The sequence below is a fragment of the Drosophila melanogaster genome, chromosome 2L (assembly GCF_000001215.4).
Source record: "Drosophila melanogaster chromosome 2L".
NCBI classification, from domain to species: domain Eukaryota; kingdom Metazoa; phylum Arthropoda; class Insecta; order Diptera; family Drosophilidae; genus Drosophila; species Drosophila melanogaster.
Genome location: NT_033779.5, coordinates 14,345,886 through 14,358,894, shown reverse-complemented (window position 1 = coordinate 14,358,894; position 13,009 = coordinate 14,345,886). Strand labels below are relative to the sequence as shown.

The 13,009-nt window shown below is 42.9% G+C and overlaps 6 protein-coding genes, 1 long non-coding RNA gene and 1 other non-coding gene across 11 annotated transcripts; 5 read left to right on the top strand and 3 right to left on the bottom strand.

Annotated features, from left to right (window-relative positions):
• Positions 1-130: 130 nt before the first annotated feature.
• Rab14 lies at positions 131-3,750 on the bottom strand. 3 transcript variants are annotated; one of them, NM_176042.2, is made up of 5 exons: positions 1,624-1,854; positions 1,441-1,554; positions 1,195-1,375; positions 958-1,140; positions 131-889 (listed from the first exon to the last, which is right to left on the bottom strand). In NM_176042.2, the coding sequence occupies exons 1-5, from the start codon at positions 1,685-1,687 to the stop codon at positions 712-714; spliced, it is 720 nt and encodes a 239-aa protein (NP_788056.1). In that variant the 5' UTR covers positions 1,688-1,854; the 3' UTR covers positions 131-711. The 3 variants fall into 3 exon arrangements, with proteins under 3 accessions (NP_788056.1, NP_477171.1, NP_788057.2); NM_057823.6 differs by lacking the exon at positions 1,624-1,854 and adding an exon at positions 3,422-3,750 and having other exon boundaries at positions 550-889; NM_176043.2 differs by lacking the exon at positions 1,624-1,854 and having other exon boundaries at positions 550-889; positions 1,441-1,614.
• On the top strand, positions 2,017-3,427 carry lncRNA:CR44851 (long non-coding RNA:CR44851). Its single transcript, NR_124252.1, has 2 exons — positions 2,017-2,622; positions 3,220-3,427. It is a non-coding gene; the product is annotated as a long non-coding RNA:CR44851 (long non-coding RNA).
• A 59-nt stretch (positions 3,751-3,809) lies between the features above and the next one.
• Positions 3,810-6,301, top strand: l(2)34Fd (lethal (2) 34Fd). Its single transcript, NM_135867.4, has 4 exons — positions 3,810-3,963; positions 4,022-4,423; positions 4,477-5,198; positions 5,259-6,301. Exons 1-4 carry the CDS (start codon positions 3,898-3,900, stop codon positions 6,232-6,234), a joined length of 2,166 nt encoding a protein of 721 aa, NP_609711.1. The 5' UTR covers positions 3,810-3,897; the 3' UTR covers positions 6,235-6,301.
• On the bottom strand, positions 6,276-6,818 carry CG43052 (uncharacterized protein). The gene is made up of 2 exons (NM_001259101.2): positions 6,550-6,818; positions 6,276-6,497 (listed from the first exon to the last, which is right to left on the bottom strand). Exons 1-2 carry the CDS (start codon positions 6,737-6,739, stop codon positions 6,292-6,294), a joined length of 396 nt encoding a protein of 131 aa, NP_001246030.1. The 5' UTR covers positions 6,740-6,818; the 3' UTR covers positions 6,276-6,291.
• Positions 6,819-7,381: 563 nt separating this feature from the next.
• On the top strand, positions 7,382-9,875 carry l(2)34Fc (lethal (2) 34Fc). 2 transcript variants are annotated; one of them, NM_001299001.1, is made up of 3 exons: positions 7,382-7,420; positions 9,113-9,186; positions 9,256-9,875. In NM_001299001.1, exons 2-3 carry the CDS (start codon positions 9,115-9,117, stop codon positions 9,661-9,663), a joined length of 480 nt encoding a protein of 159 aa, NP_001285930.1. In that variant the 5' UTR covers positions 7,382-7,420; positions 9,113-9,114; the 3' UTR covers positions 9,664-9,875. The 2 variants fall into 2 exon arrangements, with proteins under 2 accessions (NP_001285930.1, NP_609710.1); NM_135866.4 differs by having other exon boundaries at positions 7,382-7,437; positions 9,256-9,781.
• On the bottom strand, positions 9,096-9,825 carry asRNA:CR44850 (antisense RNA:CR44850). Its single transcript, NR_124251.1, has one exon.
• A 229-nt stretch (positions 9,876-10,104) lies between the features above and the next one.
• On the top strand, positions 10,105-11,656 carry mTTF (mitochondrial transcription termination factor). The gene is made up of 3 exons (NM_135865.4): positions 10,105-10,597; positions 10,662-11,242; positions 11,298-11,656. Exons 1-3 carry the CDS (start codon positions 10,189-10,191, stop codon positions 11,538-11,540), a joined length of 1,233 nt encoding a protein of 410 aa, NP_609709.1. The 5' UTR covers positions 10,105-10,188; the 3' UTR covers positions 11,541-11,656.
• A 550-nt stretch (positions 11,657-12,206) lies between these two features.
• Send2 (Spermathecal endopeptidase 2) lies at positions 12,207-12,980 on the top strand. Its single transcript, NM_135864.3, has one exon. The coding sequence runs from the start codon at positions 12,241-12,243 to the stop codon at positions 12,958-12,960; it is 720 nt and encodes a 239-aa protein (NP_609708.2). The 5' UTR covers positions 12,207-12,240; the 3' UTR covers positions 12,961-12,980.
• The last annotated feature ends 29 nt before the right edge of the window (positions 12,981-13,009 follow it).

Sequence of the window (13,009 nt, the reverse complement as noted above, 5' to 3'; positions counted from 1 at the left end):
TAAATCTATTAAATGGAAATCCGGTAAATTATAAAATTATCCAGCGATTTGGTGTAGAATTAAATATAAACGAATGGTTAAATATGCAAATTAAAATTTAAATTATTTGAAAGAGAAATTCATTTCTATTGGTAGGGGTTTTATAAATACCATTTTATTTATTTCCTATTGCATTATGCCATTAATACATCGTAAATATTCATATAACATTGATCGTTTCCTCCAATTCTTGCACGCGACAACAACAAATACTCAACAAAAAATTAGGGAGATACAAAAATTCATACATATATATATTATATACAGGGATTCATCAGCCAACAAAAACATGATCTATATCTCAAACGAATTCATCTATAAATTGAGACCGAAGGATGGTGTTAGTGCGATAAACTTTTCGAAATTTCATGGTCAAAACTTTAGTTTGCGCCAACAAACATGTTTAATTTTCTAGTATTTATGCTTAACCGATACAATAAATGTTGCAATGCTTGCGTCTTATTAAGCGAAAGGACTTTATATTTTCTTTTTCTGTTTTTTTTTTTTTTTGTGGTTGCTGTCGCTGTTGTTGGCTCACACATTGATGCTTAATCGAATTATTTAACTACATACATTGGTTTTTGCTTGGGCATCGGTAGATTACGAGTCGGCTAAAAATAAAAGTTGATTTGTATAACTAGGTTTTGCGTAAAGTTAGGTTCCATCATTCATTTAGCACGAGCACTGATCCTTGGCGCCCGTAGCCTCGCTACTCAGCGAAGTTCGCGACGGCTGCGATGGCCTGTGCTGAACTCCGGACTCGGAGGCGTTCAGATCGAGCCGACCCTCCTGGATGTTCTGGTAAATCTTGCGTGCGGTCTCCAGAAAAGCCTCCTCCACATTCTGGCCACTGTTTGGGCGATAAAAAAAAAGATAATCAGTATATGCTCAAACACTATGCTTCCAGTTGAAACTCACGTCATAGCGCTCGCTTCGAGAAACATTAGGCCGTTCTCGTCGGCAAACTCCTTGGCCTCCTCGTAGGTAACCTCCCGAGTGCTCTCCAGATCCGATTTGTTGCCAATGAGAAAGATCACAGTGCTGGGATTGGTGAGATTGCGAGTGTCGGTAAGCCAGCTGCTCAGGTGATTGTACGTGGAGCTGGAATGGTCAAGTTGTAAAGCAATTTCTCAAATAGTAGCTTGCTTCGCTTACCGCCTGGTAATATCGTAGACCATCAGCGCACCAGCTGCTCCACGGTAATAGGAGCGTGTCACTGCCCTGAATCGCTCCTGACCCGCTGTGTCCCAGATCTGTAGCTTGATCTTTTTGTCGTCCACCTCAATGATGCGTGTGCCGAACTCCACGCCAATGGTGTGAGGACAATTGGCCATGACTGCAGGACGGCAAGTAGAGATTAGTTCTTATTACATACATTATTACTCAGCACAGTCTACTCACATTTCTTCTCGGTGAACTGGTGGAGCAGGCAGGACTTGCCCACGCCCATGTCACCAATGATGATGTATTTAAAGATATAGTTGTAGTTGTATGGCGCTGCAGTCATGTTGGGACCTAAAAAGCAAGCGAAATTATTATTATTATTACATTGCAGAGTCATTGAGTATATAGAATATTTCACACATTTTTCAATAAAGTAGTCTATGCGTTCGTGCAGTTTGTTCACCACGCTGCGCACTTTGCTCATCTTGACACCGGCAGAAATGAACTCTGACCCAATCAAACAGTGTTAACTACTACTATCAGCTCCTCATTTGAATGTCCAACCGTAGTCGCTGCTTATCAACAAACCGAGGCGCTGCATTAATTTGTTCTGCGTCGACACCACATTTTGTTCCCCTTTCTCGAACTGGCCCCGATATTTCTTTTTAAGGCCTGCTTGTGTTTGAACAGCCGACCGGGTTTGTTTGCCTGCCAACTGAAGCCAAAAAAAAAAAAAAATAAGAAAGAGGCAAGCTTCAAGAGCGGCGGGTATATCCACTTCATGCCACTTGACTTTGTCCATTCGCAGTATCCGTGTCGTTCGAAAGCCTTTGATTTGTCCGCAGTTAAGGGGCGCTGAAGAGAGTGAATTGAACCCTTCGCCCAAGCTGAAAGCGATTTGGATCAAGGTCGCCGAGCAAGCAATCGTGGGAATTCAATTATTAAGAGCAGTACGCGCGAAGTTATTCATCAAGTTAGTTTGTATTTAGGGTAATCATCCTGCCTTACTTCATATGAATGAATTTCATACAAAAGAATGTGACTTAGCAGCATATAGTGTGAAAAGATGAGTATCAATTATGGATTCTTAATTGCTCATACTTAAATCATCAAATACAGTTATAATCGCTTATCATTGCTTGTCAAAGTGACAAGTGCATATCAGTTTAATAGGCTCTATGACGGGCAGTTTAGACTAACTAAGTAGTAGGTCTCGGTCTCGAGTCTTATCAGTCAAGCGCCAAAGGCCAAACATCAGTGGAGCAATCAATGGAGGCGAAGTACATATGTACTTATTTGCAAAATGTGTTGAATGGAAGTGGATCATCATTGCCCCTCATAAAAGGAACACAGCGGCGCACCCATAACAGGGAAAATAACGAAAGGAGTATGAGAAATATATATTTATACACAGACGAAGTATGTATACCCTTTGGCAAAAAATCTTAAATATAAATATACTTTTATAAATGTGCGCTTTATATTCCATTTCTAAGATATAACTGAATACGATTTGATATTTGAGTATCTACAAATAAGCGCACATCCATTCAAACTAATAAAATAAGCCCGCATTGAAGACAACAACGCAATAAGACACAACAAAATGAAAAAGAAATATATTAATAACTGATAACAACTACTAAGAAAACTTCTGATTTATTATAATTTTTTATTCATGCTCGCCTACATTTTGAAAAAACCTTGTTTGCATAATTCATATAATAAATTAATATATAAGCACAGGTAAATATTTCTATGATAACTCATACACTCATATAATAATCCATCTTATAAAAACTAATTTAGAGTATTTATTTATAGCGTATACTAAACAAACTCCTCACCTACCGATTTTTAAGTAGAGTGGCGGCCGTTTTTGCCCCACCATCCCCTAAAAATTCAAAAAATAAATTATACACCATAAAAACCTGAAACATCCCCAGAATTAATCGATTTTTGTAAATCATATTTATTTTCTTAACTTGGTCACAAAACAGTAACTCCCCATTGCAGGGTATCAAAGCAATCAGGGGGTGTATACAACAACAATGGAGTGCTGCTGCCTAACGACAAAAACAAGAGAGAGCGAGAGCACAAGGGAAAGTTGCGGAGCACCCACAGCTGCACTGCGTCACCCCTTCGCAGACGGTTTTCCATTTCGCATAATTTAATCAGTGTTTAATTGGCTTAAGGAAAAACAACGAATATTACTCACCGTTTTAGATCACTTTAGTTTTAGTCCACCTTAGGGAGCGAACGGAATGTGTAACGTAGGGCGGTTACGCAGAGCGGGGGGTACTGTGTGTATGTGTGCGTATTGTTGTTTGGCTGTGCGGAATTCGATTGCAATTTTTGGGCAATTTGGCGATGCAAAATGCAGTTCACTTTCGTGCTAGCACGCACACTGGCTTCGCGGGGTTGCGGGGCTGCACCGAGAGGCAATTATTGCGATTATTTTCAATTGGTAGGTCGATGCAAATCAGTAGTCTTTTTTCACTGCTTTTGCGTTCTCTTGTTTTGCTTGGTTTCCTGCGGTCACACTGAGCAATTGGCAAGCCAAGGGTCACACTGCCGCGATAGGTGCTTATCGCAGCCAGATGCTATCGACAATCGTGTCTATCGATAGAGGGCGCACGTGTTGCGGACTTCGTTTGTTTATGTTTTAATTTTGAGCAAAAATCGTCCCTCAAGATGTTCGTAAACGAAGTTAACGATGTGAAGATCTACAACCTGAGCGCCGGCAAGTCGGTGCCAGATGTGAGTAGCAAGATAAACCCGTTGCCAAGCAGTTAACTCATGAGTATCTCCTTCACAGTGGCTGACGGATCGGCGAAAGCGGTCACAGCTCATGAAAAAAGTGGACTCCCGGAGACAGATCGAGCTCATCCAGGACTTCGATATGCCCGGCGTCTGCACCAGCATCCGCATGAGTCCCGACCAACAGTACATCCTGGCCACCGGCACTTACAAGCCGCGCGTCAAGTGCTTCGAGGTGTCCAACCTGTCTATCAAATTCGAGCGCTGCTTCGACGCCGAGGTGACCACCTTTGAGGTGATTAGCGACGACTACAGCAAGATGGTGTTCCTGCAATGCGATCGCTATGTGGAGATCCATGCGGCCCACGGGCGGCACTACAGACTAAGGATACCGCGCTTTGGACGCGACATGAAGTACCACAAGCCCAGCTGCGACATGTTCATCGTGGGAGTGGGCAGGGTAAGAACTGAGGTCTATCTAATGTCTAGTTTATTCTAAAGATTTGATTTCAGGACATTTTCCGACTCAATTTGGAGCGCGGTCAGTTCCTGCAACCCTTTGAAACGGATGGCAGCTGCCTGAACGCCTGTGAAGTGAATCCAGAGCACCATCTTCTGGTAGCCGGTACCAAAGAAGGCACCGTAGAAGCCTGGGATCCACGTACCAAGCAACGATGTTCAACTTTGGATGTAGCCATGAAGTTGCCGGGCGTCAAGGAGTTTCCATCGGTCACGGCCCTCAAATTCCGGAACGGCTTGCACATGGGAGTGGGAACTGCTTCGGGACACGTGCTGATCTACGACATTCGCGCCAAGCAACCGTTGCTGGTGAAGAATCATCTGAATCGACTGCCCATCAAGCGTCTGGCCTTTAATCCGGCTCAGAATGCCGTCTATAGTTTGGACGAGGCTACACTGAAGCTGTGGGACGAGCAGACAGGCAAGCAGATCGCCTACGTTGAGTCGACTTCGTCATTCAACGATTTTTGCACCATTCCCGACACGGGCATGTTCTTCGTAGCCCAGGAGGATGTTAAGATGATGACCTATTATGTGCCTGCAATGGGTCCAGCACCCCGATGGTGCTCGTTCTTGGATAACCTCACCGAGGAGATCGAATCGGAGGTCGTGGAGAATGTGTACGATGACTATCAGTTCGTCACAGCGAAGGAGCTGGCTGAATTGGGAATGGAGCATCTCGTTGGCAGCAATCTTCTTAAGGGTTATATGCACGGGTAAGTTTGAAAAAGATTGGAAGAGGTAAAGATCTTGTCTAATACCTAAAAATTCTACAGATACTTTATGGACGCAAGATTGTACAACAAAGCCAAGGCAGTTGTGGAACCCTTCGCCTTCGACCGCTTCCGCAAAGATAAGATCCGCCAAGAAATCGAAAGTGAGCGCAAGTCCCGCCTGCAAATCGAATCCAAGCTGCCCAAAGTCAACAAAGAGTTGGCTCTCAAGATTATGGACGAGCAAGCCAATCCTTCCAACAGTGCCAAGCAGCGAAATGTGCCCAGCCTGCTGGAGGACTCGCGTTTCAAGGCCATGTTTGAGAATGCCGACTTTGAAGTTAACAAGTCTGCCGAGGAGTATCGTCTGCTGGCTCCTGTTCTGAACCGTCTGGATAAATCCAAGGCCAAGGAACTCAAGAAGCGCGTGGAGGTGGCTCATGTGGCGGAGTTGCACGCGGACGAGGCACAGCAGCGCGAGGAAAGCGATAATGACGAGGACCTATTTGGCTTCGAGAAGAGCGATGGCGAAACGAAGGATGACAGCGGAGATGAGGCCTCATCTGACGATGATGACCGAAGGGAGTATGTCAAGGAAATGAAGCAGGCGTACAAACAGGTGAAGCGACAACGTGAGGAAGAGGAGGAGCTAGAAGATGACGAGCAGCAGCCGGATGAAATTTCGGATACCGCAAAAAGACCGCAGACGAATGGACACAGCCAACAACCCACCACCAATGGCAACCGTTTCACCATGACCCCCTTGGATCAACATCAAGGCAGCAGTCTACTGCAGCAGCGCATCAAAAAAGCGAGCTTGCAGGATCGCGTAAGGGTCATGTCCCAGCTGGAGGGCCAGGTCACCAATGTGGGTCGCTCCCTGGGCAATCGTCAGATGACATTCGAAGTGAACAAGCAGAAGAAGTCACAGTTCCATGCCAAGAAGCGCGAGGCGGAGATGAAAAAGCATCGCGAGGAGCGAAGGAGCATTGTCAGACCCATTAAGTCGCTGAGACTAAAGAAAGTTAATTTTAAGTAGACGAACAATTGCAATTAGTTCTGTACATAAATTCATATGTTAAATTAATCTACATATTTATTTTAACAATGGTAGCGTATATGTCTGATCGGTTTCCTCAATAGGCATATTGTATTGATCTATCGGCTCAAATTCGGCTATCTGTATGGGCTCTATTTCCACATCCAAACTTGGTGTCGAGACTTCACTGTCATTACTGAGCACCGATATGGTGTCGCTTTCCCCGCTATTACATTCGTCCTTGATCGATTGGGTTTCATCAGCTTCAAGAGTACACATTTTAAGGACAATTGGTATAAAGGTATCGGATATTACCATTATTAGCCCCAGCCACATTCACTTTATCCACCAAGTGGAGCAGCGCTTCTGTCACGGGACCCGTCACAGGCTGGGGCATCCTATCAAAGTACAATTGAAAGAACAACTTTGAGTTATCCATTTCCAGGCGATCCTCATGGATGCCCGTCTGAGTGCAGGCCAACAATGCCGATTGCTCTGCTCCCATATTTTTGACTCAAATACTGAAGTGTCCCGAATTACAATGACATTTGGATTTGACAACCACAGATTGGTGAATTTTAAAAGTGTTCCCATTTGGAAAAAAGTGTAACGACACTTGATGTGGTTGTATGTTATGTTATAGGGGATACTTAAAAGTAGTAGCTTTATAATATTAAAAGTAAAGAGCATTTCAAAGTGCAGTCAGCAAATATGAAAACAATTTAAATTTAGGATAGTTTTTGAAATCTAAAGAAGAAACCCAAAAAGAATATTGAACCTGAACTATATTTAATTGACTAAACGACCGGAAACGATTTTAAACCAATTCAGATAGTTGACCTATAAGCCAAATGCTTTCCATTCAACAGCGAATTCTGATTTGCAAGTTTCTCCTTCTAATCAATACGCATTGCTAATTGGCGTGCCATTTGATTTGTGGATCTAAGTAAACACTTAGTCACTGTTTATGTCGCTTCACAAATGAAGCGTTAAAAATTCAATTTGCAAGCTCAGCTTTCGGAGCTTTCGAATTTGGCCAACTTGCTGGTATGGCAGTATAAGCTCGGCTTACAAAGTTGTCTTTGCAAAAGCTACTTCACTACTTTTGATCAGTTTTTTGGTATAAATAGGAAGTTGTTTTAGAATTTTCAGCTCATTTCAAGTTTTTCTTTTCTGCCGCTTGTGTGTGTGTATTTCTGATCGGTAGGTTTAAATGATTAAGCAATTAGTTTACTTGGCCTAAACGATTTTCAAAGTTCAGTTGATTTTTTGTGAAACAGTTGTAAAGGTTTAAAAACTTAAAGGATTTGTACTCTTCCTTTTTTTCGGGTTTTAAAGTGACTAAGCTTAATTTAGAATACATATTCTAATATGATCATTAAAAAAAAAACCTTTTCGGAAATGACATAGATAGTTTCGGTATGAATGCGAATTTCAAGCTTCAGCAGTTCTGTCCCACCAACTTGATAATAATAATATTTTCCAAGCCATTATAAATGTTGGCTAATTGAGGCCTATGGCCATAGCTCAGCGTAATGACATTAAACAACCATGTATTGAGATTTTATCTAAACAAATCGCCCAACCGGTTGGACAAAGGCCCATAAATACATAAATATACGGCTAAAAGTCGCAGAGGGAAAGAAATAAAGAAGCAAAACTTGGCTCCGACACTAACATGTCCAATATTGAACTTTAGCATATTGCAAGACAAATGGAAACTTGGCTTACGGGCCGGTCTTGACAAGGTCTTTTCGAATCCATGGCGACCCAAGTGGAGGAGGCCGACGATCAATCAGATCGGTACTTCGAACTCCACAAGCCTCCAATCCACCTTGAACCTGAGAATTCGATTTGAGGAAGTACTTAGGCTGTTGTCTTCAATTGTCACTTGTCATTTCTAGGCGATTTTTATCGCACGGTAAAAAAAAGAGTTACTCTTCTATGGAAATGTACTGCAAACTGGTTTGGCTTTAAACAGTTTTCGTTTACGTCCGAAAAACCAGTTTGATGATTTTTTAAAAATTGGTTTAATCAACATGCATCTTGGCCAATTTCAATATTGAACAAAGCTTTTGTCTGCGCCTTCTTAATTCTGCGAATCTGAAGATTTACGAGCCGATCGTGATTGAAATGTTAAGTTCACTTCGAGTGGTTTCCCGTAAATAATTAAAATGTTTTGATTGACATTTTTTTTCGGCACTAATACTGGTTATTACAAATCAGACAGTAACACTGCAGCCTAATCCACAAATCTTGTAGAATCACAGACTGTCAACAGTCAAGGCTGCAGAGAAATATACCCATTATGGCGACAACTGGGACCGAACAAACTGCATAATAAACGTTGGCGTTGACAAACTGCATAATTGGAGCTAGTTTTCAATATATTTGCGCCTGCCCACGTATACAAGTGTAAACTTTGAAAAGGAAAAAAAAAAAACTAAATAAATAAAAAACTTAAGCAAAGTCAAACTGGCCAAGGCCAGTGAAAAAAGTCTCACTTGAGTGGAAATGTTAATTAATTAATTTATGAAAAACTAGTTAACGCAATTAAGCAGCATGCACGAATCTAAAAATGTTAAACAATGACCGGCAGTAAATATATTTTAATATGTAATTGGATTCAACTTGAAAGCACTAGAAGTTGAAAGTAGAAACATTGACAAGTACTTGTGTCATTAAAACTTGTTCTGCTTAAGCATATTCGGTTATGGAAAATGGAAGGATTTCGCACACTCACTTGGTGCGCTTCGTCACTACGTGGACTGTTCTTCACAGTGATGTAGCATAATTAAGCCAACCAACTGGATTTTAATCGTTACTAAAGCGATGTTTCCAACTCATGTGATATTATTTTTAATTTTCCCTTAAACAGATATGTTCCGTTTGTTGGTTCTTGCGGCCTGCCTGGCCATCAGTGTCCACGCCTACTCCGATGGTGCTCCAAAGGTATGAACCTGCCCCATCGAAATACATGACGGATAGATTCCTTATATTCCCATCTTCATTATCCCAAAGGCCGCCTGTCGTGACCTGACGCCCCAGCACGGAGCCAAGCTGCAGGTGACCAAGCCGCCGTACAGCATCTCCGGACCCTCCCATGTGCGCTCGGATCAAAAGCTGACCCTGACGCTGGGCGGCGATGAGTTCCTTGGCTTCATGATCCAGGCACGCGATGGCCAGAACCGCGTCGTCGGCCAGTTCCAGGTGGTGGACTCCGTGCACTCGCAGACCTTGGACTGCTCCGGCAAGGACGACACCATCACCCATCTGAGTGCGCAAAAGGGCAAGCCGCTGACCGGCATCACCTTCGACTGGATTCCGCCAGCAGGCTACAAGGGCAACGTCAAGTTCATGGCCACCGTGGTGCAGACCGGATTCGTTTACTGGGTGGGTCGCGTCACAAAAGACATCGATGTGGAGTAGTGCTTGTGATAGATGTTTTCATGATTTGTTCAAAATCCTACAAGTCTTTGTTTAGCGTTAATGTTCCGATTAGCTTTGGAGCGTAGTATTTTTGAAAATAAAATCAAAAAGTTCGTTGATAAAATGGGAGTGATTTCAATTGTGGGACTCTCTGTCTAAGAATGCTTAGTAGATTTGAAAATAAATATTGGAAGTGTTTCACACTTATATTTAAAAAGTGTATGTGTATGTTATTGTGTATGAACCAGCACACTTCCTAAACATATTATGAAATCAATTGCACCTAGAAAAGTTATTATATTTTCCTAGAAAACAAATGCTAAATTTATTAAATTGCTGTTCCGAATAACGGTCATTATTTTCAAAACCGATAACGATAATTGTTTGAGTGTCGTATACTCCAGCTTTCAGTTGGCCCACTTGGTCAGCTGTTTATCGCCGCAACATATCAGCTGTTTTCCGCTTGTTTTATAAGTTGAAGAACTTTATTTTCTGTCTTGATTCTGTAAATTAAGCAAATTCGGGATGATTAGAAGCCTTCTGCGCAGCTTTGAGACGGCACTCAAGCTGCATGCCGGCTTAAATATGCACCCAATGCACTGCAGCAGGCGCCTACTCTTCTCGCAGTACGAAAACCGCGCCAGTCCGAGCAGACTGACCTCCAGTGGCACTTTAGGTAGCAACGAGGCGGAAAACGATTATGTGCCTTATCGCCAGGATCGGGAGACTGGAACCAAGACGCGGGTGCTCCTCGAAGCTCTGCGGGAACGTTTTCGCTTCACGGACGCTGAGCTCCAAAAGATAATCAGCGACGAGCTGGTGCACCGCTGCTACCGCGGTAGATCACTGACTCTGGTCATGGACACACTGCAGCTAGAGGGCGTTAGCAGGCGCAGCTTCGTGGAGTATCCTTGGCTACTGTCGCTGGACAATAGTAAGCTCATTTGCTTTATATCCTTTATGTGATTAAATCATCGGTTATTTGTTTATCTATTCAGAACGCTTGGAGCTAAAGATGCAGCTACTCAAGTCAATGGACTTTAAGGACATCAATCATTTTGTGCCTTTCCTGCGCCTCACTGTTCCACGTCTTCGAAAACTGGTGGGTGCTCTGAACTCTGAGAGGGATGCAATGCCACAGCGAAATCGTGTCTACTATATCAGCGAAAAGCTGGATGTCAGCCCCGATATTGTGAGCAAATATCTATCGAAGAGGCTGTTTATCCTGGAAATGCCGTTCGAGATGTTCGAAAAGAACCTGCAGCACATGATCGACTACAATGTGTCGCCAATAAACGTACTCAAGGATCTATGGGCCTTTCGCTATACTCCAAAGTCTGTTCAGTTGCGTTTGGAGCGCGCCAAGCGGGCGAAAAAGGACAAGATCATGCCGTGGATGGTGCGCTGCCCGGAGCCAATACTGCAGCGCTCCCTGAAGCTTTCTCTCGACGAACTGAAGGTTTTGGGAGAGTTCTCCTCCGTGGTGGAATACTTAGCGCATCGTCTTGGTTTCAGCACCAGTGAAGCCAAGGCAATCATGGACAAACATCCGCAGGTGCACACCGTGCGAGTTACCAAGGTAAGTCACAATGGGTTAACTCAAACAATCATAAGCTATACAATTTTGCCTTCAGATCAAAGAGGTGCTAGACTACCTACTCGATGAGGCCCAGTTTACCAGATTTGAGGTCGCTCAAAATCCTCGAATTCTATGCCACAGCCTGAAAACCACAAAGGAGCGCATGGAAGAACTGAAATCGCACGGTTGTCGACCCTCCTCTCTTGTAATTCTTTGCCGCAGCCGGAGGGAGTACGATAAGTTTTTGCAGAACTGGATAAGCCATGAAAGAAATCCGCAAAGTGTATCAGAAGGATGATGAACTGACGAATGACCTGATGCCATCACCGTGAAAGCTTAAAAAGTTGTTGTAAAGTTAAGATACTTTTTTCAAAAGTTTTGCCACGAAATTGAACACGATTAAAAGCCAATATTCAAAAAACGTTATTAATTACGACCAGGGGACCGCTGTTATGATGGTATCTTCATTTTTAAAGGACCCTTAACAAGTAAGGTTTCCATAATATTGTAAGGAAACCAATCAGGGAACCTTTTCGATTTCAATAGGTTTTTTAACCACCAGTCGGATTACTCGTCCTGCGGACAGAAAGTTTAGTTTGTTTAGTTTGGACGACTCTCTGCAGTCATTCTACCACTTCGGATGGCTTAATCAGTTGGAAATTTTCTTTCAACATTTATAAACGCAGAACAAACCAAATTGCAAACTTAGTTAATTAGAAAATTCCAGAAATGTTATTGCCCCTCCACATTTTCACCGTTAGCGATAAAAATTTCTTGAAAGCAAAAGGCAGCTAAATTATTTATGATGTTTATATTTAGCGAATGAAGTATTTTTCAATATTTTGATTGCTTTACAAGAATAGAGAATATTCTATATCTAGATACATAAACTATTACTGAGGTTCAAATAGAATATTGCTAACTGAGTTGTGTATAAAAGACTGGTTACTTTGGACGTGAAGCCACTGCAATTCAAAGTATCATACAAACTGGTCAAGATGTTCATCCAAAGCTTCCTGTTGCTATTGGCGCTCAATTCCCTGTCCGCAGGACCAGTAATCCGGCCGGAAGAACGCATTATCGGTGGACAACCCATTGGAATCGAGGAGGCACCATGGCAGGTGTCCATACAACGTGATGGCAAACATTTATGCGGTGGCTCCATTTACAGCGCAGATATCATCATTACTGCGGCCCATTGCGTCCAGGGCCAGGGATATCAAGTTCGGGCAGGATCCGCCTTGAAGAACTCCAATGGAAGTGTTGTCGATGTGGCCGCTATAAGGACGCATGAGGGATTAGGAAACGACATCGCCATCGTGCGGCTAAGTAAGCCACTTGAGTTCACAAACCAAGTTCAGCCCATTCCATTGGCCAAGACAAATCCCCCGCCTGGATCGATTGCCTTCGTCTCTGGCTGGGGAAGTTCTTCTTATTACTCACATCCCATCGATCTTCAAGGAGTAAACCTTTACATTCAATGGCCGTACTATTGTGGATTAACTGAACCGTCAAGAATATGCGCCGGATCTTTTGGAAGGGCGGCTTGTAAAGGAGACTCTGGTGGACCGTTGGTGTTTGACCAACAACTTGTGGGTGTTGTATCCGGGGGTACAAAGGATTGCACGTATAGTTCAATCTACACTAGTGTCCCATATTTCCGTGAATGGATCTTAAATGCTATCGATGAAATAATGTCAGCGAATCGAAACAAATAAATATTTACAATTGCACAACTAATTTTATCATTTGACTTGACTATTTCCA